Here is a 26,350-nt window from a genome sequence, read left to right as displayed (position 1 = left end):
CATTTTGATATCAATAATTACATTTTGACTATCCACAATTAAGTTTTGGATATATTAATTAAATATCCGAAATGTATTTCTGCCTAATCAAAAGTGTCATTTAAGATATCCACAACTACATTCTGACTAGGCACAAGTCGAATTTTGGATATCCGTAATTCCTTTTTAACCAGGCACAATTCGCCACATTTTACGGATATATAGAATACATTTTTGGATATCTTACACTAACTTATTACTAGTCGTAATTCAAGTATAGATATCTGTAATTATACTTTTGTCTTGGCAAAATGTAGTTCCACATGTCTATAATTCTTGACTAGGCAAAATTCCTTTTCAGATATCTAACAAACGTTAAAATGGCACTGTACCTATGACGGCACAGATGTCAGCGACATCGTTATTGATATCTGTAATTCGAATTGTGCCTAGGCAGAATGTAGTTGTGGATATCTGGATTTCCCTTCCTGCCTAGGCGAAACTAAATTGTGGATATCCAAAACTACTTTACCATTCAAGTTAATGGGCAATTCTGCCTAGGCAAAATTGAATTACGGATATTCAAAACTCGAATTGTGCCTAGTAAAAATGTAGTTGTGGATATCTCAAATTGTAGTTTTGACTAAGTGGAAATACATTCCGGATATCTGTAATTTATTAGATAGTCAGAATTCAAATGTTAAAACGGCTTGCCATGGATCCCTGTCATGCCCAACAGTGGCCACAGAGCGAAGCTACGGTGACACGATGACGCTAGAAGCTCCAGCTCGACGGGGACGAAGACCGGATGTGACGCGCTTTGATTTTCACATTCATTCTACCTTTCACAAACTGATCGATAAAATTAACAGTAAGGTAACACATCTACGGACAATATAATGTACACAATTATTAGCATCCAAATATACGTAAAGTAGCACAAATGAATCGGTGAAAGAAGTCATAAATGTGGTTTATTTAAATGCTTTCCGCTGTTTTTCATTTGCTTTTTTTCAGCATCTTGTCAGTTTTATTTTGAAGAAACTATTTGACGTTATCATGTTGGAGTTGGGCAGCGGACCGACGTTATCAGTCGACGGTATTTGATCTGGTTCGTCGCTCGGTCCTTGTTGCTCTTGGTTCTAAGTAATCAGTTTTCTTCTCGGTTAACTGGTTCCTTTTAAAATGGCGACGGTAGTAGATTACAAAAAGTGTTTAGTGTTTGTTCTAAGCTAGCTAACGCTAACATGTACCTGTATGTATAATTATTTACAATGTTAGCAAGCTAGCTAGCTGTTAGCATTAGCAGTGTCCGCGTGGATTGCAGTGTGTTTAAAACCGTTTCTGTGCCGTGACAGGTTGGTAGTTACGTTATGTTAGCATGGTGATTAGCTTGATGTTTTGTTTTTTGAGTTCAGGTAAAATCGACGTTTCTGAAAATATTCAATATATTGGACTGATTATCTGTAGACATCTGATTAACAATTTATCACGTGTCATCAACACCGTGAAAATATTTCATCAGAACCACTGAATAGAAATCTTATGATCGTGTTTTAATGATCGTAATGTTCATGCTTTGACCTGAATATTGATATTTATTTGGAAACATTGTTTTGGAAAATAAATTAAAAAAGTCAGTCGTCTGAGTCTGGACATAAGACAGATTCTTCAACCCTGTGTTGTTTTCTCGTAGATGCCATCAGCTTGGACCGTGAAATAGACCTCTCATTTTAGTGTCATCGCCATGTAAATGCAGAGAAAGCTGCTAGGGGTCAAAAACTGGTCCACAACCAGTACTGCTCAAAACCAATACCACACAGAGTGGCTGTGGGATCATCCTGGTACAAGAGCAGGCAAATGGAGAGTGACTGCCGGATCCCTGTGGTGTGTTGTCGGCCTCGAGTCCTCATCCTCCACGTTCTGTTTTGGGGCCTTGTTTCCCTCAGGTGAGTGAGTCTGTATACTGAGGTCAGGGGTCAGTCAGCTCTATTGTTCTTTTAAATGTCCATATGTTTGGATCATCTGGAGTTCTTTAGGGATGGATTTGTTCCAGAATCCTGTGTGAAGTCTGTTTTGTGTTTCAGAGTGTTTGGTGCTGCTCTATTGGGTGAAGAAAAAACTACAGGTACCAAGGAATAAGGAGTAGATTTTAAATTTGTTTTGTATCTTTGTAAGAGAATTGGTGCAATAGCTATAGCAGTGTTTGTCTCAATTGCCTTTTTATTTGTGTTCCCATTTTACAGTAGTAAAACCCATGGCTACCCCCTGCTGGTTGCTGGAGGACTTTGTAGTGACAACAGAGTGTTGGCAGTGTAACGCTTTCCAGTCTGTACGTGGTTAAAAATGTAAAATATTAACATCATATATATATATATATATATATATATGATATATATATATACACACACACACAAAACACACACTCATGGACTGTTATGTTTCAGAAGTCGTGGTCGGCCTGTGGACTGACGGGATACGTGGAAAAGGTCAACTGTACAAAGTCCAACAGAGACGAGCACAAAAGGTCAGTAGCTGAATAGAATTGAACTTTATTGTCATTGTACAAGTACAACGAAACTATAGATGCACCCAGCAGCAGTTCACAGTAAAAGAAACCAGAGCATTATATAAAAATAAAAAAAATAAAAAAAATTGAAAATGCAAAAAAAAATTGTAAGTAGAGAAATACCCACATCTCTTTTGCATTTTGAAAGAAATACAACATTTACAAACATATACTTCTAACGCAGGGGTTTGGCTATATGAAAGCACAAGAAATGAAATTGTACAGTAATATTGCATGTCTGAGCGAGGTATTGAAAATTCTACAGTGGCATTGCACTGTAGAAGAGAGGTATTAACCTCTCTTTACTGTAGAGCCCAGGGGAAGAAGCTGTTTGTTAGTCTGGTGGTGTGGGATTTTATTGACCTGAAACGCTGTCCTGACAGCAGCAGCTCAAATAAATTTTGAGCAGGGAGTGAGGTGTCTCCTGTGATGGCCTTGACTCTGTTTGGATACCAGGACTTGTCAAAGAAGTCTTGGGAGGGCACAGGACAACCCTTGATTTTTTTTAGCTGTGTTTATCACCCTCTGTACAATTTTCTTGTCCTCAACAGTCGGGTCTGCATACCACTTCTTGTTTACGTTGTTTCTCCTGAGGACCTGCAGGAAGTGCAGCCTTCTGTAAACAAAAATGTCTTGAGTCACAGAAGTGTCTGAAAAAAGCCTGAATGCATCTGAGGTCATAGACTTCAATTATCTGTTTAAGTCATAGATGGATAATTGTGATTTAGTTTTTTTCAACACATTGGCAGCAGCTGGATTATGATTTGGGGTTCTGTTTTTTTTCAGTAATGGGTTTCCCACTGTGTCTTGACAGCTGTCGCTCCACTTTGATGGAGGAACACCTGTTCTGGAAGTTTGAGGTAGCCATGTTGGTGTTAACGATGGTCTTCGGCATCTTGGTGTTTGTCCGTCAGCATTGGCTCGACCGCCTTGCCTCTGAGAAAGTACGTCGCCAGATCGAGTCGATTTAGCCAGCTGAACAAGGACTGTTGGCAGCAGTTTTTACTGAATCAGTGGATGAATGACAGATGCTCAACCTACAGGATCCGAACTTTGTTTTTCTCATGAACTTTAGGTGAATTTGAAAATTTCAGGACAAGCAGCATCATCTTTTTTGGGTTTCAGTTTTTCCTGGCAGAGAATTGGAGGAATATTAAATCCTGTAGTAATAAAGGTTTGGGTCCAGTTTAACTTCTTCTTTATCTTCACAAATATCAGTTTTTAAAGTCAGTTCATTTTAATTTTCTGTTAAGGTTTGACAAAATAAAGAAATTAATCTGAGCAACAAATGTGAACCAAAATGAGGGATGTGCTGCCTGTCACAGCTGTATGTTCACTAATTACAAACATCTATTTATTTGGTTTTATTAGAACTATTTGTACCTTTTGAGAAACTATGAGTCTGGAACTGACAAGACAACTTACATCTAAGATGCAAACAAAGACTTGATCATTTTCAGTAGCTTTACCTGAGGTGTGTTTAAACTTGTACATTAAAATGTTATTTCCAGATATTTCTGATCAAAAATGTAATGCAACAATGTACTTCACTTCTGATGGGCTAATCAGAGCTGAGTGTTTAAAAATAAAATTCCATTCTGTTCATAGAAATTAATATTTTTATTTTTTGTTTGAGCCTGAAAAGCTAATCTCACAACTCTCCATATAAACTAACTGGGTCGAGACGATCAAGTTTTATTAAAACTGTCCTCATTTCTGATGCTGGGGTGTAACTCATTACAACAGAAACTGCTTTTAATTGGGTGAAAACTGGTTGTCAGTTAATTGGCTCGTAGGTCATGGTTGACTCCATTGTCCTCTTCCGCATGCAGACCCACATTCCGCCAAGCAGCACGAGAACTAAAGGAGTCCCCAGACCAATGGCCATAATGGTAATAACCACTGGTGAGAAGGAGTCTGTGGGGGGTGAACCAATGCCAACCAGAACTGTCCTAAAAGATACAAAGAAATTAAAGTGAAATTAACTCTGGTATATTCTGATTTTAAATCTATAAATAAAACCAAACACACCAGCTCAGGAACTTTGTGTTTATGTAGAACGGATCTCCTGCCAGGCCAAAGCTCACGTTTAGTCCAAATGGCTTTAATTGGGAGTAGAATGCGCGGATCACACCTGAGGACGCTGCCATCGCTTCACTGTTCTGAGGGTGTGGGTCCGAGTGCCTACATGGCATTGCATCCTCTAGAGATGGGTTAGAATGACGGTAGGCCACAGGCTTCCACTGAACAAATCCCAGGATATCAGAGATGCTGTTTGGTGCTGAGACCCACTGAAACACCTGAGGGGTCAACAGGAAGCACAGGTAATGTAAACATGCGATCCTGAGATCATGAAGTTCTGTCTGCAAACGCAGGAAGTTTGACCAAATATGGATAATTGACAAACAGGAAGAAGTTCATTATAACCTACAGAAGTTAAAATTTTACATATTACCAAACCTTTTCACTAAACAAACCTTGAATACTGAGGGCGTGTATTCATCGTCGATGGACTGATGAACTTCCACTCTGCTCAGAGGATAGGACTCACTAACTGCCTGCAGCTCCAGGAGAAACCTTGAATTATTTGCCCGTGGGAGCATGCCATCAAGCCACACCTTCACCTGGGAGGAGTTAGCGGTATGTAGGAGGTGGGGCCAAGACAAGCCACGGCCCCCCATCTCAAACACAGAGAGCTGGAAAAAAGGTTATTTTAATATGATTAAATCACAAGTCTTTAAACCAATTCAATTATTTTTACATTAACACTAAATATAAAACATGAAAGATTTCATTAGAAATCTAAATTTATTAATCTGCTCTGACCTGAAAGCAGATAGACCCACTGATGGAGGTGGCGTTGGCTCCACAGAGCAAAGCAGTCATATCTGACAGATTGAGGGGGGACCAAATAAAGTCTTGCAGCTCATAAGGTGGGAAAAAGCCTGAAGTTGGATCCGCAGTGTCGTTGAGGTCGTTGTACTCCCACAACTGCAGTGACAGAAACCAAACCAAACTGGCTCAGACCTACAGCTTAATTCAACCAGTCCTTGGTTCTTAAATGCTCTCTGGGTCTTGACTCTAGGAACCACATGTGCAGCTCTTCTGTGGTGTTAGTGTTTCAAAGAAGTTCAGTTTTATTTGTATTATTTTTCATCTGACAACAGATGTTTTGTCAGATGCTAAATTCATTTTATAACCAAATTAAATTAAGACGATTACCAGGCTGAAACAATTCCTTAACTAACTCAAAGTAAAGATCCTTAATTTAAAATTCTTTGAAATATATTCACACAGTGTGCTGTGTTTTACAGGTGTGGTTATTATTGTCACAACGCATACAAAAGGTGAAAGAAAAAAACATTACAGAACTAAGTAACAGTAGTATTAAGTCAGTGCTTAAGAATCTGTCAGTGAAGATTCTCAGTCATCCAGGTGGAACAGTCTTAGGTTGAGTTAACTGGATTTCTTCTTCTCAGTAGAAACGTTTCACCTCCAATCCAGGTGGCTTTTTCAGTCTGAAGAAGACCTTCCTGTTTATTTGCCACCAAATAAGCTCACATAAGATGAGATCAGCCAACGGAAAATGTGCCAATCAATAAATTCCTACAATGACCATGTCGAAGATTAGAAAGTCAGTATATATAGAAAGTATATTAGAGCCTGGGCACAAACTCTAACAAATATCATAAAAGTAAAGTTTGAAAAATTAACAGATACATTTATATATATATAGTAGTATTAGTGTTTCCATTTAAAAAATATTTTCTAAAACCAAGAAGGAAAAACTGACTTTAAAGTGTAATATATATTTACACTAAACACTATATACATTATTTAATCAGGTAGTACCTTTTTATTTAGTCACTGCTCTTTAATAAAGTAAACTCAAATAACTGCAGCCTTAAGAGTTATAGTTGGACAGACCCGACTGAAGACGACAGCTGTGCTGTACAGGACACTGCTCTCAGGCTCTATCTTCAGGCTGCCACTGGTATTACGAGCTAAAAACAAAGTCCAGTTCACCTGATGAAACAAAAAGCAAAAACATCAAATGGGTATTGGTCAACTCACAAGCCAGTGGCCCCCACACTGATATCTACAAGCTAAACACCATCACATAGACGCTTTTTTGGAATAAATAAAAGCCCAACCGAAAATAAAAACTCACCGTGACGATAGAGGAAGACACGTTTGTGTGAACAAGCAACAGCGTCGGCGCCCCTTGGTTGCAGAACAGAAAATGCAGCGTGTCGTTTCTTCCTACAGCTCTGATATGCAGCAGGTTGACACCCAAGTGTGGACCAGTGGAGCCAGGGTTCAACTCCATTGTCACCTGAAGGACAGAAAAACAACCGAAAAATAACACAAGGCAGACAACTGATTGACACATCAATTCAATTGAATTTCAATTAAATTTTATTTATATAGTGCCAAATCCAAAAAAAAAGTTATCTCAAAGCACTTTAAAAAGTAAGGTTTAAGACCTTACACAACTAAACCAAACAGATCCCACATACAGCAAGTCTTTAATTTGAAAGATACAGTGGAGAGGAAAAACTCTCTCTTTAACGAGGAAAAAAAAACCTCCAGCAAAAAGAGTCTGATGTGGGCGGCCATCTGCCTTGACCAGTTGGGGTGAGGGGATAGAGAGAGAGAAAAGCACAGCAACAACAACGTGCAACAACAGAGCACATGCAGGATGGTTGGATCCGCAGCTGCCCAACACAGACACAAAGAGTCTGAGTCCGATGATACCTGTAGGTGAGGTCAGAGTGGAGGAGAGAGGGAGAGCGGGGGAGAAGCACAACTACTGGAGAGAAAGAGACAAGGTTAGTTGAATATAAAACAATTGTGGGAGGTTATTAGACAGAAGAGATAGAAGAAAACAGAGGAGCTCAGTGTATAAATTAAGTCCCCCAGCAGTCTATTGCAGCTTAACTAAGAGATGGTTCCTGTGACTAACAATCATTGCCAGTGACCTGAACCATCTCTAACCATAAGCTTTATTAAAAAAGAAGGTTTTAAGCCTGATCTTAAAAGGTGGAGATTGTGTCAGCTTCTCGAACCTGAAGAGGGACCTGGTTCCACAAGAGAGGAGCTTGGTAGCTAAAGCTTTCCCCTACCGTTCTACAATTAGGAACCACAAGTAGCCCAGCGCTCTGAGAATAAAGTGTTCTGCTGGAAGCATAGAGAACTATGAGGTCTTTTAGATAAGAAGGAGCTTTATCATAAGTATTTTTTAGGTGAGTAGGAGAATTTTAAATTCTTTCCTACATTTTACAGGCAGCCAGTGCAGAGAAGCTAATGTAGGACAAATGTGATCTCTCTTTCTAAGTCCCATCAGAACTCTGGCTGCAGAATTTTGAATAAACTGTAGGCTTTTTAATGAGCTGTTAGGACATCCTATGAGTAAGGAGTTACAGTAGTGCAGCCTAGAGGTAACAAATGCATGGATTAGTTTCTCTGCATTGCTCTGAGAGAGGGTGGTTCAGATTTTAGCTATAATTCTAAGATGAAAATAGGCGGTTCTGGAGATTTGTTTGATATATGATGTAAAAGAGAGATCCTGGTCAAAGATGACACCAAGGTTCCTCACAGTAGAATCTGAAGCTAATGTTATGCCATCCAGGGTGGCTATCTAACTTCATAGTGTCTCTCTCTGATTGTTAGGCCCAACGATAGGAATTTCAGTTTTATCTGAATTTAGTTGAAGGAAGTTTTGGGACATCCAGGATTTGATGTCTTTTAAAAAACTCTGAATTTTGACAAGTTGATCTGTTTCATTTGGTTTCAAAGACATATATAGCTGAATATCATCTGCATAACAATGAAAATTAATAGAATGCTTCCTAATAATTTCATCTAGAGAAGACATGTATAGGCTGAACATATAAGCCGAAATTGGACCAAGCACAGAACCCTGTGGTACTCCATAGCTAATTCTTGTGCATGTGGAGAATTTCTCATTAACATTAACATGAACAAACTGGAATCTGTTCAACAAATAGGATTTAAACCCATCCCAAATGCTGTTCCTTTAAAACCGATTCTATGTTCTAGTCTCTGTAATAGAATGTTAAAAACAATTGTATCAAATGCAGCACTAAGATCTAACAGGACAAGGACAGAAATTAGACCATTGTCTGAAGCTAAGAGAAGATCATTAGTGACTCAGGTGCATAGCCTAAATGTAAAGATTGATTGGTTTGATTTAATATGGACGAGCTGATTAAAAGGTAGAACTTTGAGTAATCTGGTTGGGATTGGATCTAAAAGACAAGTGGACGACTTGGAAGAGTTGATTATTGAGGTTAATTCCATATGGGGAAGATAGTTATGGGGAAGAAGCTGTCTTGGTAAGACAGAGGATTTGATAAATTTAAAGTTGATGGCTCTAGACAGTGCTTTCTGTCATTTCAAGTTGCTGCTGAATTTCTTCTCTAATGGTGATAATTTTATTAGTAAAGTAGTTCATAAAGTCATTGCTGCTGAGATTTAAGGGGATAGTAGACTCAACACAGCTATGACTCTTAGTCAGCCTGGCTACAGTGCTGAAAAGAAACCTGGGGTTGTTTTTATTTTCCTCAATTAAGGAGGAATATTATGTTTTTCTAGCAGCTCAAAGTGCTTTTTTTATATATTATTAGACTGTCCCTTCATGCAACGCAGTTTACATTTATTTTGTTGGAACCCCACTGCCACAGGCTGCGGATCTCTGAGTTATACCATGGAGCAAACCTCCTCTGAATCACTGCCTTTTTCTTCAGAGGAGCCACTGTGTCTAACATTGTACGTAGAGAAGCTGCAGCATCATCTACAAGACAGTCAACCTGTTCATAAGATAAGGGTGACTGTTCTCCTCTGTGTATCTACAAGACAATGAGACAAAAGATGATGGAATCATCTACTTGAATCTGACAACAGAATCTGCTATAGTAAGATTTCTTTCCAGCTGCTGTAAGGTCAATTATGCTAAATTCAAAAGGTAATAAGAACTGGTCAGATAAAAGAGGGTTTTGGGGAGAAACTATTAAATTATCAATTTCAACCCCATATGTCAGGACAAGATCGAGGGTATGGTTAAAACGATGAGTGGGTTCATTTACCTGCTGAGTAAAACCATTAGAGTCTATTAAGGAGTTAAAAGCAGTGCTGAGACAGTTACTGTCAACATCTACGTTTGCCAACACAATGTCCAACTCCATAGTTTTCTCTGGCCCCTCCCCAATGTGACCAGCGATGACCGCTGGTTGTCTAGGTTGTGTCCTGCAAACGATGTGGGCTTTGTGGCTAATTGAAGCACTTTTTGGGGAAAACCTGGGCTGATTAGAAGAGAGGGCGTCCGTCCCACATTGAACGGAGCCTCTCTGCTCTCTAGTAACATGGCCATGTTGCTTAGTCTCCCCACTCCGTGACAACTCAGAGTGGAGCCCAGGACGCAGAGTCGCAGTCTTACACGCCTCTCTGCATGTTCTCTACAGCCCCCACCCACTCTTAGTCTTACTTATCGAGACTGTGTCTGCTCCCCGACCACCTAAACTATACAAGTCACAAACAAATCAAAGGAGGGACTTATCAGAATTTAATAAACATTAAAACGGTTCCTCTTACAGAATAAAGTAACAGTAAGTTAATAAAGTGTGGTTTATTAAATATCAGATCTTTCTCATCAAATTCCTTGTTAATAAATGACTTGATAAGTGACCATCACATAGATCTGTTCTGTCCCACTGAAACCTGGTTGAATGTTAGTTATTAAATTAATAGTAAGTAATTGAGTCAACTACAATATCTCACATCAACTATCATGTTCCTAGAAGTACAGGTAGAGGTGGAGGAGTAGCAGCAATTTATAACTCAGATTTATTAATTACTCCTAAACCTAAACATAGTTATAACTAATTTGAGAGTTGAGAATTGCCAGTTGTGTTTTGTATTGTTTACCGTCTGCCTGCTCCATATGCAGAGAAGAAAATTCAGAGAATTCAGTTAAGAACTGACTTAGTTCTTAGCACAGATAATGTCATTGTAGTGGGAGACTTTAATATTCATGTAGATGTTGACACTAACTGTATCAGACAAGATTAGCTCCATGGTATAACTTAAGAGTTTCGCAGCATAAAGCACAGGACCTGACAACTAAAAAGGCAGTGGCGTTCCAACAAAATAAATGTAAACTGCATTAAATGTGAACTGCATAGCATGGAAGGACAGTCTAATAATATATAAAAAAGCAGTTTGTGCTGCTAGAAAAACATATTATTCCTCCTTTCCTACTTAAGGAAAAGGTTTCTTTTCAGCACTGTAGCCAGGCTGACTAAGAGTCATAGCTGTGTTGCGCAAACTATCCCCTTAAATCTCAGCAGCAATGACTTTATGAACTACTTTACTAATAAAATGATCATTATTAAAGAAGACATTCAGCAGCGACTTCTTTCAAATGACAAAAATCACTGATCCACCATTAAACTTACCAAGATCTCTGTCTTAGAGAGCTTCTCCCCTATAACTCATATGGAATTAACCTCAATAATTAACTCTTCCAAGTCTTCCACATGTTTTTTAGACCCAATCCCAACCAGATTACTGAGAGGTTTCAGCTCATCCATATTAAATCAAATTAACCAATCTTTACATATAGACTATGTACAACAATTGGCTGTGGTCAAACCTTTGTTGAAAAAAACCTACTCTGGACCCTGGAGAACTAGCCAACTATAGGCCCATTTTAAATGTACCCTTCATCACTAAGATTCCTGAAAAGAAAAATCATAGCTACACAGCTATAACTATCCATATGCACAAGGATTAGCTATGGAGTACCGCAGGGTTCTGTGCTTGGTCGAAAAACTGTCAATTGTAAATCAGTCTATACAGGTCTCCTCTAGGTGATATTATTAGGAAACATTCTATAATTTTGCATTCTTATGCAGATGATACTCAGCTAAATAAGTCTTTGGAACCAAACAAACTAGATCAACTAGTCAAAATTCAAAGTTGTTTAAAATAAATCAAATCCTGGATGTCCTAAAACTTCCTTCAACTAAATTTAGATAAAACCCAGGTTCTGGCCCTAAAAATCACAGAGAAACACTTTTGAATTAGATAGTTACTTTGGATGACATAACATTAGCTTCAGAGTCTACTGAGAGGAACCTTGGAGTCATCTACGACCAGGATCTCTCTTTTGCATTACATATTAAGCAAATCTCCAGAACCGTCTATTTTCATCTTAGAAATATAGCTAAAATTAGAAGTATCCTCTCTCAGAGTGATGCAGAGAAACTGATCTATGCATTTGTTACCTCTAGGCTGGACTACTGTAACTCCTTACTCATAGGATGTCCTAACAGCTCCTTAAAAAACCTCCAGCTAATTCAAAATACTGCAGCCAGAGTTTGATGGGACTTAGAAAGCGAGATCCTACATTAGCTTCTCTGCTCTGGCTGCCTGTAAAATGTAGGATAGAATTTAAATTGATCCTACTCACCTACAAGGCACTTAATGATAAAGTTCCTTTTCTTTAAATGTCTTTAAATGTAGGCAGAGCTTTTAGCTACCAAGCTCCTCTCCTGTGGAACCAACTCTCTGTTCAGTTTCGAGAAGCTGAAAAACTCTCCTTTAAGATCAGACTCAACACCTTGTCATTAAATGTATCATTGGGGTCTCTCTCTCTCTGTCGTCAAGGCAGATGGCCGCCCACATCCAGCCTGGTTCTGCTGGAGGTTTGTTCCTCGTTAGAGAGGGAGTTTTTCCTCTCCACTGTTGCTGTCAAATTGTAATCAAAAGCTTCCTGTATGTGGCATCTGTTTAGTTGTTAAACCTTACGTTGCAAAGTTTAATGTTTATTTAAGCAAACTAAAAAATATATTTACAGACATTAAAACAGTTTCACGCGTTTTTATGATCCGTGATTATTGTCTGAAACGTGAAGTTGATAATGTTTCCTAAAAGGAACATATATGATTAAATGAATTGAGCGAAAAGCTTGATTAAGCTAAACAAACTTTCGTTTCCCGACAGTCTGACGAGTTCTCCCCGTATTAAAGTGTGTTTCCGCTCTTCTCAAAGCAGCAGTTGGTATTTTCTCACCTGTCTTTTAAATGTGTCTCCTCGGAACAGACTCTGACAAAAGCCGAAAAGCAAACAGAAAAGTATCACAAAGACCCCGCTGATTAGCGTCTTCACTGCTGCCGCCATCTTTGTTGACAGCAAGTCACATGACGCCGCCCTAGATAAGTCAGCTGACTGTCCCGCATCCGCAATAATCAAAGAACGTCTTCTGGAGTACTAAAGCACCAGTCCGTAGAAATAGTATTTGCAGGAAAGTCCCCACGTACATTTGGTAATGTTTTCATCTTATACCTATAGTCCCCAGCTCTAGTCCTTAAAGGCCAGTGTCACTGCTAGTTTTCCAACTCTACTGATTAACGAGGTGTGTCAGTTGGCTTTTCCAGCTGGTAATGAGTAGGATTTAGGCCCAGGAGAGATGGAAACCCAGCTTGTCAGCAGTACCTGAGGACCAGTTTGAAACCCCTGCCGTAGACCTTTTCATAGCATAGATTTCTACTACACTAACTTTGTGAGATTTCTGTAGTTTGTAATGTTTAAAAACCATCTTGATCACTTTATTTTCTAGACAGAACCAGCGTTGATGTATGACTCAGTACAAACACAAAAATGTAAGAAACACTTATACCAGAAAAATGTGTGAACGCATTTACTCCTTATAGCCATCAGTACGTATTGTACAGCAGCTGCAAAGCTCAGATCTTTTTTGACTCAGCTGATCGGTGAGAAGGCAGACCAGAGCACAGACCAGTTTGTAACTTGAGTTTTATTATGATGGTTGAATTAATGTTCAGTTAGTCTGGTCTCCACACACACTCAGCGACTAACTCTGGATCTACTCAGCTCCCTGTCCTCCAATGGCATCGTCTTTGTCCTTCTTCTTGTGGCCAGACACAATGTCGTCAATGCGCAGCAGCAGGATGGCCGTCTGAAAAACAATTAATCAGATTACAGAGAGTCCAGGTCCCTGGCAGAACGTTCTCAGTTAGCACCTGGGCAGCTCCTCACCTCCACAGCAGTCTTGTAGGTCTGAGCTTTCACAGCGAGTGGTTCCCAGATCCCCAGAGAGGACATGTCAGTCAAATTGCCGGTTTCACCATCCACTCCCCAATACACACTGTTGTCTTGAGTGTGTTTGGCCTGAAGACAGATGACATAACTGAAATGTTCTGCTTCTGAACTTCTGCACTATGAAGTGGGCACACGCCCAAGTTTCTACAATATAAGTTACCCTCAGGGAGGTCAGGACCCGGATGGTAGAGGCTCCACAGTTCTGGATCAAGGTTCTGGGGATGACCTCTAGGGCCTGGGCCACAGCGCGGTAGGGCCATTGTTCAATGCCAGTCAGAGAACGGGACTGCTCTGTAAGACGCTTGGACACAGCCATCTCTGTGGCGCCACCACCTGGCAGCAGGAAGGGGTCCAGCAGCACATTACGGCAGACCTGCATGGCATCCTGTAGGTTCCGCTCAACCTCCTGAGGATCAGAGACAGTACCAGGTCTGAGACTGAGACGGTTGAAGTCCTGAAGACCATACACATCTAATATTAAGAGTTCTCACAGCCAGGATTTCCTTGCTGGCCCCCCTCAAAAGGATGGTGCAGGCTTTGGGGTCTTTACACTCTGTTACAAAAGTGAAATACTCGTCCCCAATTTTCTTGACCTCAAACAGCCCAGCCCCTGTTCCCACGTCCTCCTCACGCAGCTCATCTGTCCTGCTGGCGATACGAGCCCCGCATGCCCTGAAAGACAGGCAGGAAACTGTTTCACATGAGGCCTACAAGTAAACGACAACAAGCATGAGGACAGTGGCAAGAGCTCACCTGGCAATGCGGTTGTTGTCTGTCTTCCTCACGCGGCGGATAGCAGTGATGTTTGCTTTCACCAGGTAATGTTGAGCCAGATCTGAGACAGAGAAGACATGCATGCAGCTTCTAAACACAGATCAGCTTAACTCTTCTTTGACACATCTGCAGATTTACGGCCATTACCAGAGATTCCCTTCTCAGTGAAGACCAGGTCTGGTTTCAGGCGAATGATGTCCTCACAGATTTGCTGGATGTACTCTTCCTCCATTTGCAGGATCCTGGCAAAATCCTCCTCCTTACTGATCTCTATGTCTGTCTATACAAACAGAGAACACATTAGAGGAACAGAAAACAAATCACAACACTTGACTGTGCAGCAGAATGTGCCGTTGGTGTGTTCATACCTGGCTTTCCCCCTTCTTGTACTCCAAGGAACAGTCCAGCAGGACAATTCGAGGGTTTTTAATCATGCGTCTCATCCTTGGGTGGGTAACATCTTTGTTCAGCATGACTCCTCTCAGAACACATGAGTCCTCAATGATCCCACCTGGAACCTGATCCCAGACAGGAATAAATATGCAGGGGCAGCTGAAAGCACTACACAACATAATAGACTGGGAGTCTAATCTACACTTTCTCTGATCTGAGTCAAAATCATTTGACTGTTGCAAGTTGCTGCTCTCGTACCTTCTCCACCTTAGCATACTTCTTGATGTCAATCTCTTTGCGTCCACTTTCCTCCACTTCTACAGTGCGAACAGCATCCAACGCAATGCTGCAGGCCAGTTCAGACCAGCGGCTCAAAGCCTTGGTGTTGATGGCAGAGTGCACAATCTTCAGCATCATGGAGCGATCGGACGTGTCAACAGGGGAACTGTAGGTGGATACATGACTGAATACTGTCAACAGCACTCCATTCATGAATCTGCTTCACAAGCTGATTATATTTTATGCCACACTGAGTTATGACAATAAACAATCAGCTGTGAATCTGAGCCTGTGCTACTAACAGACCCCATGATCATCATGTGTCAACCAGAGAATGAGAACAAGAACAAAACTACAGCAACAGACCCAGCCCAACCCAGTATACCTGATCTCCTTCAGAGTGTCCAGCATGTCCTCCAGAGCCTGCCTGTAGGCACCGATGACGACGGTCGGATGCATCTGCTGTTCCAGGAACTGCTCGGCCACAGACAGCATCTCACCGGCTGAACGCAGACCAGGGTCAGTAATAAACATGCATCTATTTTTTCAGCTGTGTATTGTGTCTGTCAGTATTAAATTTCTCACCTAAAATAATGACTGATGTGGTCCCGTCTCCCACCTCCTCATCCTGGGTGCGACTTATCTCTATCATTGATTTGGCTGCGGGATGCTGGACCTGGATCTATTAGGGCAGAGAAAGATGTTGGTTGGAGTGAACTGAACGAGAGTCAGGTTTTTAATCGACTTCCAGTCATAGGACTGACCTCTCGGAGTATAGCATTTCCATCATTGGTCATCACGATACCTCCTGTGGGGTCCAGCAACATCTGCACACATAAAATGTAAAAAATATAAATATTAAAAATCAACTAACCCTGGTTTATATATAAAGCTGATGTTCTACCAACTGTCCCTATTAGAAAAAAATAAATACACCTTCATCATGGCCCGGGGGCCAAGGCAGGTCCTGATTACATCTGCAATCATCTGAAACATAATGTGATACCAGGATTAGAAGAATTTAAGCTTTTATTTAACTTTCCAAGTTTAGGTTTATAAATTTTCACCTGGCTCAGCACCAACCAACATCACTTTCACTGCAGAAACACATGCAATAATCTGACTACTACAAAATGAATAACCAACCTTTGCAGCATTGATGTTCCCTGTCTGGACTTTGCGTCCGGACTCTCTTTTAATGTTCTGATCTGCAGATAAAAACAGGAAAAGTTTAATTAACAGAGCTGCAGTCAGATTTGTTTCTTTGCTGATTACATTATATTAATAGATTGCACAGCAGAGGTTTTTTATTTCATTTGGTTACAGATACATTTAACTGCAGAGACAGAAGAACAAGCATTTTATTAGGTTGTTGTGTTGACAAGAATACCCCATTTAAAGACGTGAACTGCTGCTGTAAGGGCCACAAAGAGAAACCATCAATGTGGGAGAACATTTCTTCTTCTAAATTTGTGCCCAAGGTTCTGGTTTTGTCTAAATCATGCGTCTGTTGACTGGCACACGCATGAACTTTAAACTATTAAAACAGGTGCCTTCAACATAAAGTCATATATCAAGCAATGACTCTAATAACCATGAGTCACGGGTTTATACCTACTAAGTAAGTACAGATGCTCTGACCATTAAATTATTGTGCTGTTTGAAAAGGAGGTTCACGTGTCTATGCGGGTGTGGCAGCCTTAGCATCATTTCAATGAATTTGTAACATTAGCAGCTAATATACGTGCAGATTTAACACGGTTCTAAACAATTAAACTGTAAACGTGTGGATCTACAATGAACTCAGAAAACTGTCCCGACGTGAATCGAGCTGCTAACTGTATCTTCATGCTGATTAACGGGGACAAGCTAGCTGAAAGAAGTCTAGCATGTCGCCATACTCTCCATTGTAAAGACTGGAACCAGCGACGCTAACACCATTAGCTCGTTGTCTGATGCTAACTGTTAGCCAGGATATGACCGGGGAACGCATGCTCCGCTGCCGGCTAACCGATGCCCGCGGTGTACACCTTAGACGCCGACAAACAGCAGCTACCTACATAGCTCCGTGTTAAAACAAACGGTTTAATGTTTGATCGCTTTTAAGATACTTACTGAGTACTAAAACCTGCTGGCCGATCATTGTGACAGCACTCTCTCCTGGAAGCTTCTGGTAGACACGAGGAGATGGCAGGAAACCCAAACAGCCTGACCAATCAGCTGTCAGAGTTCTTGTGATAGACGGTTTGGCCAATGGAGTAAATGACTTCACTCAGCAGGTCCGGTGAGTGTAAATTTTAACAGTTGATTTCTCCACCAAACGAAAAAATGACTCGTATTCCGTTTTTCCTCAAAACGAGAAATCTGGAAACGGCTTTAAATAAAATTCTGTCTCTGATTTTGAAAGAAATATTATCAGCTGGTTTATAGGTTTTTAGATCTGTGCTTTGAAGAAAAACAGAATTGCGTTTTGTACGTTATTTTCATGGCAACCTAACCAGAAGACGGCTTGATTCCAGTCGATATCGCCTGGGAAGGAAAATATAAATACAGTATTTAATTTGCGCGTGAGAACCGGCTTCCTGCCGTCGTTGTACTCCGTTTCAAAATAAGAGTCTCGCTTTCATAGGAGTGGAGTCTACCGTCATGATAACAAATCTCATGGTGTGTGTGTGTGTGTGTGTCACTACTTTAATTTGACAGCTTAATCTTCACTTATACCAAATACAACCAACTAAAAACTGCTGGTGTACTGTGATGGGTGAAATGGGTGAAACAGCTTTCAGAACATAAAGCGTGAATGTCTTGTTACAATATAAATGTACTGGATCTACTGGGAGATGTGGTCCTGACTACTTTACCTCTGGTCTTCTGGTTAAATCTGTGAAAATGTGTTTCCTGATACAATATGAATGTACTGGACTTACTCAGTTTACCAGATGACATGTTACTGGTGTGTTCACCATGAACAGCTGTATCCACCAGATTAAACTGGGAGAGACAGATGTTAAGGTGGGAAAACAGGTTGAAACATAGACTGGATCAGACAGGGGTCAAAAGAAGAAGTAAGGCCTCATTGTGTATAACCTGCACTGGACAAGACTCTTGCAGCATGCTACATACATGGGGCCTCCATGATGCCTAAATGAAAGTAAGAAAAGAAAAAGGTACCTATCTGTGTGGTGTAACTGGTGTAGTCTTTTGATGTTTTAACACAATATAATTGATTACATTAGAATAGATCAGACTTTATTAATCCCAAGATGGGGAAATTTCTTTGTTTGCAGCAGCAATAGAACATTTAACAAAAACAACAGACAGAAACAAGATAAAGCTAAACGGTATTAAAATGTACAAAATAACCAAAACAACAACAGAATGAAAAGGTACTCGAGTAAAATTGAAAATCCCTCCATGATTAGCTATTCTAAAACACATTTTTTTTTTGCTGCTTCCCCATGAAAACTGATTCTTTGTGTTACAAATAAATTTACAACTATTAGTAAAATAATTAGAAATAAAATTTATTATTAGACACATTTCAACATATTGACCTCAGTGAGATCAGGCACATTGCGTTAAAACATTAAAAGACTCCACCAGTTACACCACACAGGTTAGTACAGTATTTGCCTTTTTCTTTTTCTACTTTCACTTAGGCTTAATGGATGGCTTCATGTGTGCAGCTCACTGCAGGAGTCTTGTTGGGTACAAAGTGTACATTGAGCTGTGGCAGAATGGGTCAATGCTGTGCCTGATGCAGGATGCAAGAGCCTGTGTTCACTGAGGTTTTGTCTGCAGCCCTTGAGTTGTTCAAGTGATTATGAAAAAACTGTCACTTAGTTTATTGTTTGATTGCTCCTGTTCATGCTATTTTAAGTTAGTGTTTTATTATCATGCAGTCAGTTTTTCTTTTAATAATTGCTTTTTGTATTCAGATCACCTGTCACCTGCAGCTTCATAGTCAACTGTGGAAATCATTATGTATGAACAGCAAGTAGCCTGGTGTTGAACTGGAAAATAACAACACAGACCCAACTGTTACAGACTAGTCATATTGGCTTGAGCTTTACAAATGTAAGCAAAACACTTATTCTCTCCTGAAATTGACATGTGGTGATGAAACAATATTTGTACGAGCCCCTGAATGGTTACTCTGGTTGTTTTGGTTTGTTATTGATGCATTATTTCATCAATTATAGCATTTATTAAATTCTTAGTTTGATACAGCCAGATTGCTGTTTAACTTGTTCTTTGTTCTGAGGTATAAGTGAAACACAGTGCTTGTTTGTAACAAGAGACGACACTGTGGTAATTAAAGGGAAGCATGAGCAGGTGAAAAGAAGTGTGAGAAAGAAACTTGCTAAGGTTGGGTCGATAAAAGTTTATGACCGTACACAAATTGAATATAAAACTTGAAACGTGTAACATTGGGTAGCAGAAAGCATCTCGCAGTGTATTGCATAACATTCGGTTTTCAACCGAGCTGTGTCATAGACAATAAGTTTTCTTTTTAACCATAAAGACTGTCTTTGGATCAGCTGTTTGGGTGAAGCTTGACATTGACCCCTGTAGTCTGAGCTAGTGACAGTCCGTTTCAACCTGTTCTCCCACCTTAACAACTGTGTCTCGGAGTTTAATCAGATGGATACAGCTGTGCATATAAACACAGGTGCTCCCCTACACAGTGTCCTTGCTGGGCAGAGGAGCACCTTCAGCCACAGGCTGATCAGTATTTGGTGCTTCACAGAACGACACCGGTGGCCATCAGTCTGTTCCACTCCTCCTCCCTCTGTGAGGGTTGATCTTCATCCATACAATATCAATATAAAACTTAGATGTGTGTGTGTGTAGATGTATTGGCATTTTTACTGTTCCCTACCTGCTTGTGTGTACTTTCAACTGTGACAGCGATCAAGGTGTGCAAAATAATTTCCCTATGGGATTAATAAAGTTTTTTGAATCTTGAATCTTGAAACAAATGGATAGTTTAATGTGCAGAACTATGTTCATGAACAAGGTCTGCAAGTTTTGGAGCTGGAGGAGCTGTTATTGTGTCTGAACACGCCGGTGACATGCAGTAAAGTAGTTGGGACCGCAGCACTCTGTAGGTCCAGTACATTCATGTTGTATCAGGAAACACTTTTTCACAGATTTAACCAGAAGACCAGTGGTAAAGTAGTCAGGACCACATCTCCCGGTAGATCCAGTACATTTATATTGTAACGAGACAAATTTGCGCCAGCTTCCTGTCGTTGCTGTACTGTGTTTCAAAATAAGAATCTCGCAAAACAGACTAACAGCTGAGCAGAACAGTGTCAGTTTTCCAGTGGCAGGCTGAACCTCCTCAGTTAACGGAGGAAGCGGAACCATTGTCCGGCTTTCATTTTGCAATGGAGTCAATGTGGGACACCCACTTCAGGTCCTGAGAGATGATGGAACCCAGGAACCTGAATGACTCCACAGTAGCCACGATGTCATCCATGATGGTGAGGGGAGGGAGTGGGATCCCCCTGAAGTCCACTACCAGCTCCATGGTCTTCTGTGTGAAGCTGTGTCTTTATGATAATGGTAAAATCTTATTGGTCCAAATTTAGATCCAAGTCTTCCAGCAAAATCTCTTCTCTGTTTCTGTCCTGTCTCACTGCCTTTGTTATGGAGACCTGGTTGTCAGACCCGACCAAACAATAAAAAAGTCAGAGTTCAGCCCTGGACCCACTGAAAATGACACGGTGACTCGCTTCACGTCTCACAAAATTCAAGAGGTCTTTAAACTCCCGACCTCCCTGAAAAAAACAGAACAGATTTCATGTGACCCAGAAAGTATGACCACACTTAAATGAGAGAGGGCGGAACTGGTTCATTACCTCATATCGAATGGGTTCATCCTTTTTCCCCATTGGAGCAAAATAAAGGGTTGGATAGCTGAAGAGCAATAAGAGGAACAAGACAAGCAGAAAGTCAGACCAACAGCAGGAAGAGAGACAGACAGAGAGCGCAACAGAAAGAAAGAGGGAAAGAGGGGGACAAACAGCAGAAGGAGTCCAGTTTGTTCTCACCCCTGCACATCGTAGCCCAGCGGGATGTCATTATCAACAGCGTTCATCTTAGCGATAATAATCCTTGAATCTGAAAGCAGCTGAGCAACAGACAGGATCTTTTTTGGTCAGTACATCAAAACCAGTGTGACCGCCTGCTGAGCTGATGAGAAACATACCACATCAGCTAGCTCTCTATAAACCGGCTCCAGTTTCTTGCAGTGTGGGCAGGAAGGAGAGTAAAACTGGATGAGAACATCTTTTTCTGGATCATTAACAACATCATCAAAGGACTCAGCAACTACTACCTGCAAAACCAAACAAGGGTCAAAGATCACAGTCAGAACATCAGAGGTCACAGAGAAATGGTGAAAGGTCATAAAGCAAAGGTCAGTGGTTGTGGAGAAGCACCTAGTGGGTCAAAAGTCACAGAGGGGGAGGGAGGCTCGCACTGGGCAAGGTCCTTCCTACCTTAACAGCTGAAGCGCTGTGCTCAGGTACAGGTTCGGACCTGACATAGCGTTTGAGTCGACCTGCAAAGTAATCATCTAAAAACCGCTCCAGTGAATGACCGTCCCTCCTGAAACAAGACACCAACTGAGTAATCTGATTATTGACTAGGTATCACTGTAATGTCATTGGCTAAACATCTTGCAATGTATAGATTCAAGTCCTGATGGTGTTTATCCTGATTTGGACCAGTTCAGCCCAGTACATACGTGAACTCCTCTCTCATGGTGTATTTGTGACCCAGTTTGGTCCGGATTGTGACGAACGGCAGCTCTCCTCCCTCAGACATCCCCAAACCAAAGTCATCCTCCAGCTCAGCTAAAAAGTCTTTTTTATTGGCTACTGAGAAGATCAGGCCCCGTCCTGTGTATTTTGATGCCACCTTCATCACCCTGACAACAGGAAAGGAGCGTGTTCTTTAAATGCATGTCGTCAGGTCACAGTAATGGCAACTGCCCACCAGTATGTTACCTGTTCCTCCAGTAGTTGGAGCCACGGGTGTTATGGAGGTAGTCCAGGTCGTAGTATGCTGTCAGGAGATCGCGGACCCTGAGACGGTCTCTGTTCTCCAGAGTCATGTGAGGACACAGACCATATCTACAGACAGGTGGACAACCAGGTGAGGCCAAGTCCAGCTCCCTCTAGGCCAGACTTTCACTGGAAGAGAAAACCTACATGTGATCCCTAATGAATCGTCTCAGAGAACCAATTGTCAGATAATCTGTAAAAATGACCATGCTGTCCTCAAACATGTTGGCGAGTCGAGGTGGTCTGAACAGCAGAACGCTCCTGAAAACACGTGTAAGAGAAGAACAGGATCATCAGGATCAGGACTGCGTTTTTTTTTATCTTCAGCAGTGTTTACTTTACACACTTTTCACATGAAAGCCTCTGTGTTCTGTTTCTATGGAAAACACTGGGACCTCAGTTGTTTTAGGTGGGATGTTTTTATGGACTTACTCTGAGGTGACTCCATGTTCCTCTCCCAGTTTCAGATCAGTGGTGTGAGCAAATCTGAACTGTTCCCTCAGCAGCCCTGCAGCCCTCAGAAACTCTGCCAGACGAGAGCTGCTAGGACCTGAGAACACACCTGAAACAGAGGAACAATGACACACTGTGACTGCTCTGATCGGCTGTTGAGTCAGTCAGTCACAACACTAGTACACTACAGCTTCTTATGAAACAAGTTCTGAAACAGCAGCCAGGCGTCATAGAAGCAGATGTGTCACATCGAAACAGGTAACATGAAGCAAGGGAAACACAGTGCAGTGCCAACAGATAGAAGGAGAACATGAGAGGTGTACCAACGACACTGGCATCATAGTGGTCGATGAAGGTCTGTAGGTCTTCCTTAGTCTTTAGATGAACTGAATCTGGACCAGTCTGCTTCTTCATGTAGTGGTAGATCCCATCTGAAACACATACAGTACACAGTTAACAGATGGGTGTAAAATCAACAACTCGCGTGGGGTGTAGGCTTGGGTGTATTTTACCTGCAGTGCGAGGACCATCATAGAGAGCGGAGTCTCGTCCATATCTGAATATCTTGAGTGTTGGGTAACCTGAAACTCCAAAACGAGCACAGGTTCCTGTGTGAGCAGTACAGTCCACCTGAAGAGGGTGAAGACAGACAGGTGAGTCTGCAGGTTAGCCAGAAGTAAAAAGGTTGATACCAACAGTAAGCAAATGAGTAACTGAGTCATTCGTTCTCATGTGCCCTTGAATGCACCACAACTCACTGCGTTCTTTCATTTTAGTGATTTATTTATGTTATTATATTTTGAAATAAATACAAGTGATGAAGTAAATGTTCACCTCACATTTTAAAACTATAGACTCGATTATTAGATAAAAGATTTTTTTAAATCTATTTAAAGCTGGTGTAAGTACACAGTCAACAATTTCTACCAACAATAATGATTAATAATATGAAGTATACTACAAACTCCAAAGATTATTGCAATATTAACCTTACGGTACCTTCGCTAACTGGACACTTCCCTTTAGCCTGGTCGCTGCTTTATCAAACTCGGGAGCTAATTTTTTACAGTGTCCGCACCTGAAACATAAACATTATTGATAAACAATCATTAAGAATCAAGTAATGATGAAAGAAGAAAATGACAGAATGAGAGAAAGAAGGGGGGCATGGGGGCACGTGAACGAAAGAGACGCAGGGGGCAGGTAAATGAATGAATGAATGAATGAATGAATGACGTGTTTTAACTACTACCCCGCCATTATGTCAATACTAATATTCATAAACAGGCTAGTAGTGCTAAGCTAACGGCCCTCCGTTACCATGGAGCGTAGAATTTTAGCAGCATGGTCTCATGCTCCGCCGCCAGATAGTCGAAGTCCGCGTCCCCGAGCTCGAGCACGTCTCTGCGCGAGTACACCGTTGCAAGAAAAACGGGTATAAACGCTAAGATGACGCCAGGAAAGACGCGGACAGTGGCCGCCATGGTAGAGGCGAAAGACGAATGGCTCTATGTGGGAGAACTTAAAACATGTAACAGAAGCCATAAAGGACGGAGGAGACCCCCTCACTACACTACTGTTAACATCACTAGTGTTTCCGGTCACGTCTTTCAAAGTAAAGCCTGTCTTCGTTTGAAAGTTTAGCCATAACGAGCCGTCTGCAACAAAGCTATACAGGAGTTACACGTATGGATCCTGTGACGTCACGTCTTATAGATTTTGCACGTGTGACCTCATATCTGTATGAGACCACACACACACACACACACACACACACACACACACACACACACACACACACACACACACACACACACACACACTTCTCACCCTCCACGGGTTCTTCTCTGAGCCCTTGGTATTTCTCTAGTTTCTCATGTTCCTTTTTCCTGATGTTGCCATCGCTTGGTATTGACACATCCACCACCATGGCTTTCCTCTGCTCTTTGTCCACCACCACAATGTCTGGTTGGTTCGCCATTACCATTCTGTCTGTCTGTGAGGGTCTACTCTAGCTCCCAAACCCAAGGCCGGGGAGTTGTGTATCTCTGTCTGTTGAGTGAGTGCTCCTTCCTCTCTGATAGTTTTGGTTTGTTAATGTGCACAATCAATTTATTATTTTTCTTTATTTTTATAATAATTTTTTATAATAAATCTTACAAAAGACAACTCTCTCTTATCTGCCTCTTTATGGGAAATTTCCACCACACTGTATCTGGAAGTCCTACAGGATCTTGGCTCGCTCGTTCTCTACCACCTTGGGAGGTGTTTCCCACTTTGACCTTGGGGTTTCCAGTCCATACTCTGCACAGATGTTCCTGTATACTATGCCAGCCACTTGGTTATGGCGTTCCATGTATGCTTTCCCTGCCAGCATCTTACACCCTGCAGTTATGTGCTGGACCGTCTCTGGGGCCTCTTTGCACAGTCTACACCTTGGGTTTTGTCTTGTGTGGTAGATCTGGGCCTCTATGGCTCTGGTGCTCAGGGCCTGCTCCTGTGCAGCCAGGATGAGTGCCTCTGTGCTGTCCCTCAGCCCAGCCCTTTCAAGCCATTGGTAGGATTTGTTGAGATCAGCCACTTCAGTTATGTTCCGGTGGTACATCCCGTGCAAGGGCTTGTCCTCCCATGATGGTCCCTCTTCCAGCATCTCATCCTCTGTTCTCCACTGCCTGAGACATTCACTCAGCACGTCATCTGTCGGGGCCTTATCCTTGATGTACTTATGGATCTTGGATGTTTCATCCTGGATAGTGGCTCTCACGCTCACTAGTCCTCTGCCTCCTGTAACTGTCCTCAATGTCTGCTATTGTTCCTTCTGGGAGTGAGACCCCTTCTGTGTGGATAACCTTGCCTCTCTTTATCACCATTGTCCCACATTTCTCGAGCCCGAATGACATCCCGATGTCCGAGCTGTAGATCCTGGTGGTGTGGATCAGCGAGTCGATGTCTCGCTCACTCTTGCTGTACAGCTTGATGTTCATCAATATAAAGGAGGTGACTTATGGTGGCCTCGTTACGGAGTCGGTATCCGTAGGCAGTCTTGTTTATTATTTGGCTGAGTGGGGTTCAGACCTATGCCCTCTGCTATATTGTCACTATCTGCTTTCAAAATCAATTTGCATGGAAAACAGAAAGACACATCCCATAAACAAAAATGTAGCGTAATTGACTGTGTACTGTCTCACAGTATATGATTCGGCCTCACAATGAATTAGAGAGAAAAATAAATTAAATTACTCCAATACAAGTCTGTAAACAATAAATGAAAACCAAATAAAGTTGTACAGAAGTAGTGCAGAAAACCAGCCAGAAACAGTCCTGATGAAAAGCATGGAAGAATGGAGCGTTTCGTGTGCTGTCCAAAGAGATACCTCCACCTAAAGTCGCTGCACCTTACCACGGCGGACGGATTGGCGTTGTACTCAATTGAATCCTCGAAAAGGAAAAGGTACCATTGTAAGGGGCGTCTGTCCTGTGCCCTATTACCACCTGAAGCCTGTACCTTTCTTATTACTTTGTGTTGTGTTCTTCCTGTGCTTACCACCCAGCAAGTGGTGGGGTCATAGAACGAGAGAATGGCACCCTGAAACATAAATTGGAAAATTGTTGTAAAGAAACAGGACTCACGTGGATACAGGCACTACCAGTAGTGACAATGTACATGAGAATGAGACAAAGA

The 26,350-nt window shown here is 41.4% G+C and overlaps 4 protein-coding genes across 6 annotated transcripts; 1 reads left to right on the top strand and 3 right to left on the bottom strand.

The window, feature by feature from the left end:
- The first annotated feature begins 1,038 nt into the window (after positions 1–1,038).
- jtb (jumping translocation breakpoint) lies at positions 1,039–4,163 on the top strand. 2 transcript variants are annotated; one of them, XM_041072816.2, is made up of 5 exons: positions 1,039–1,928; positions 2,067–2,107; positions 2,226–2,311; positions 2,430–2,506; positions 3,363–4,163. In XM_041072816.2, exons 1-5 carry the CDS (start codon positions 1,840–1,842, stop codon positions 3,517–3,519), a joined length of 450 nt encoding a protein of 149 aa, XP_040928750.1. In that variant the 5' UTR covers positions 1,039–1,839; the 3' UTR covers positions 3,520–4,163. The 2 variants fall into 2 exon arrangements, with proteins under 2 accessions (XP_040928750.1, XP_055368762.1); XM_055512787.1 differs by having other exon boundaries at positions 1,046–1,928; positions 2,427–2,506.
- glmp (glycosylated lysosomal membrane protein) lies at positions 4,154–12,799 on the bottom strand. 2 transcript variants are annotated; one of them, XM_041072814.2, is made up of 8 exons: positions 12,644–12,739; positions 7,307–7,361; positions 6,720–6,884; positions 6,476–6,574; positions 5,375–5,539; positions 5,026–5,244; positions 4,580–4,848; positions 4,154–4,500 (listed from the first exon to the last, which is right to left on the bottom strand). In XM_041072814.2, the coding sequence occupies exons 3-8, from the start codon at positions 6,876–6,878 to the stop codon at positions 4,326–4,328; spliced, it is 1,086 nt and encodes a 361-aa protein (XP_040928748.1). In that variant the 5' UTR covers positions 6,879–6,884; positions 7,307–7,361; positions 12,644–12,739; the 3' UTR covers positions 4,154–4,325. The 2 variants fall into 2 exon arrangements, with proteins under 2 accessions (XP_040928748.1, XP_029023456.1); XM_029167623.3 differs by lacking the exon at positions 7,307–7,361 and having other exon boundaries at positions 12,644–12,799.
- A 571-nt stretch (positions 12,800–13,370) lies between these two features.
- cct3 (chaperonin containing TCP1, subunit 3 (gamma)) lies at positions 13,371–17,544 on the bottom strand. The gene is made up of 14 exons (XM_029166628.3): positions 17,255–17,544; positions 16,286–16,347; positions 16,076–16,126; positions 15,904–15,966; positions 15,725–15,821; positions 15,525–15,642; positions 15,119–15,305; positions 14,836–14,985; positions 14,615–14,747; positions 14,447–14,528; positions 14,185–14,365; positions 13,854–14,099; positions 13,631–13,762; positions 13,371–13,550 (listed from the first exon to the last, which is right to left on the bottom strand). Exons 1-14 carry the CDS (start codon positions 17,280–17,282, stop codon positions 13,458–13,460), a joined length of 1,623 nt encoding a protein of 540 aa, XP_029022461.1. The 5' UTR covers positions 17,283–17,544; the 3' UTR covers positions 13,371–13,457.
- A 1,959-nt stretch (positions 17,545–19,503) lies between these two features.
- Positions 19,504–24,315, bottom strand: pdia8 (protein disulfide isomerase family A, member 8). Its single transcript, XM_029166629.3, has 13 exons — positions 23,989–24,315; positions 23,668–23,746; positions 23,181–23,298; positions 22,992–23,099; positions 22,648–22,777; positions 22,363–22,476; positions 22,159–22,284; positions 21,897–22,079; positions 21,649–21,757; positions 21,357–21,485; positions 21,199–21,278; positions 21,007–21,064; positions 19,504–20,925 (listed from the first exon to the last, which is right to left on the bottom strand). The coding sequence occupies exons 1-13, from the start codon at positions 24,150–24,152 to the stop codon at positions 20,836–20,838; spliced, it is 1,488 nt and encodes a 495-aa protein (XP_029022462.1). The 5' UTR covers positions 24,153–24,315; the 3' UTR covers positions 19,504–20,835.
- Between the last annotated feature and the right edge of the window lie 2,035 nt (positions 24,316–26,350).

Source organism: Betta splendens, chromosome 11 (assembly GCF_900634795.4).
Source record: "Betta splendens chromosome 11, fBetSpl5.4, whole genome shotgun sequence".
In the NCBI taxonomy this organism is placed as follows: Eukaryota; Metazoa; Chordata; class Actinopteri; order Anabantiformes; family Osphronemidae; genus Betta; species Betta splendens.
This window is presented reverse-complemented; position numbering and strand designations above follow the sequence as displayed.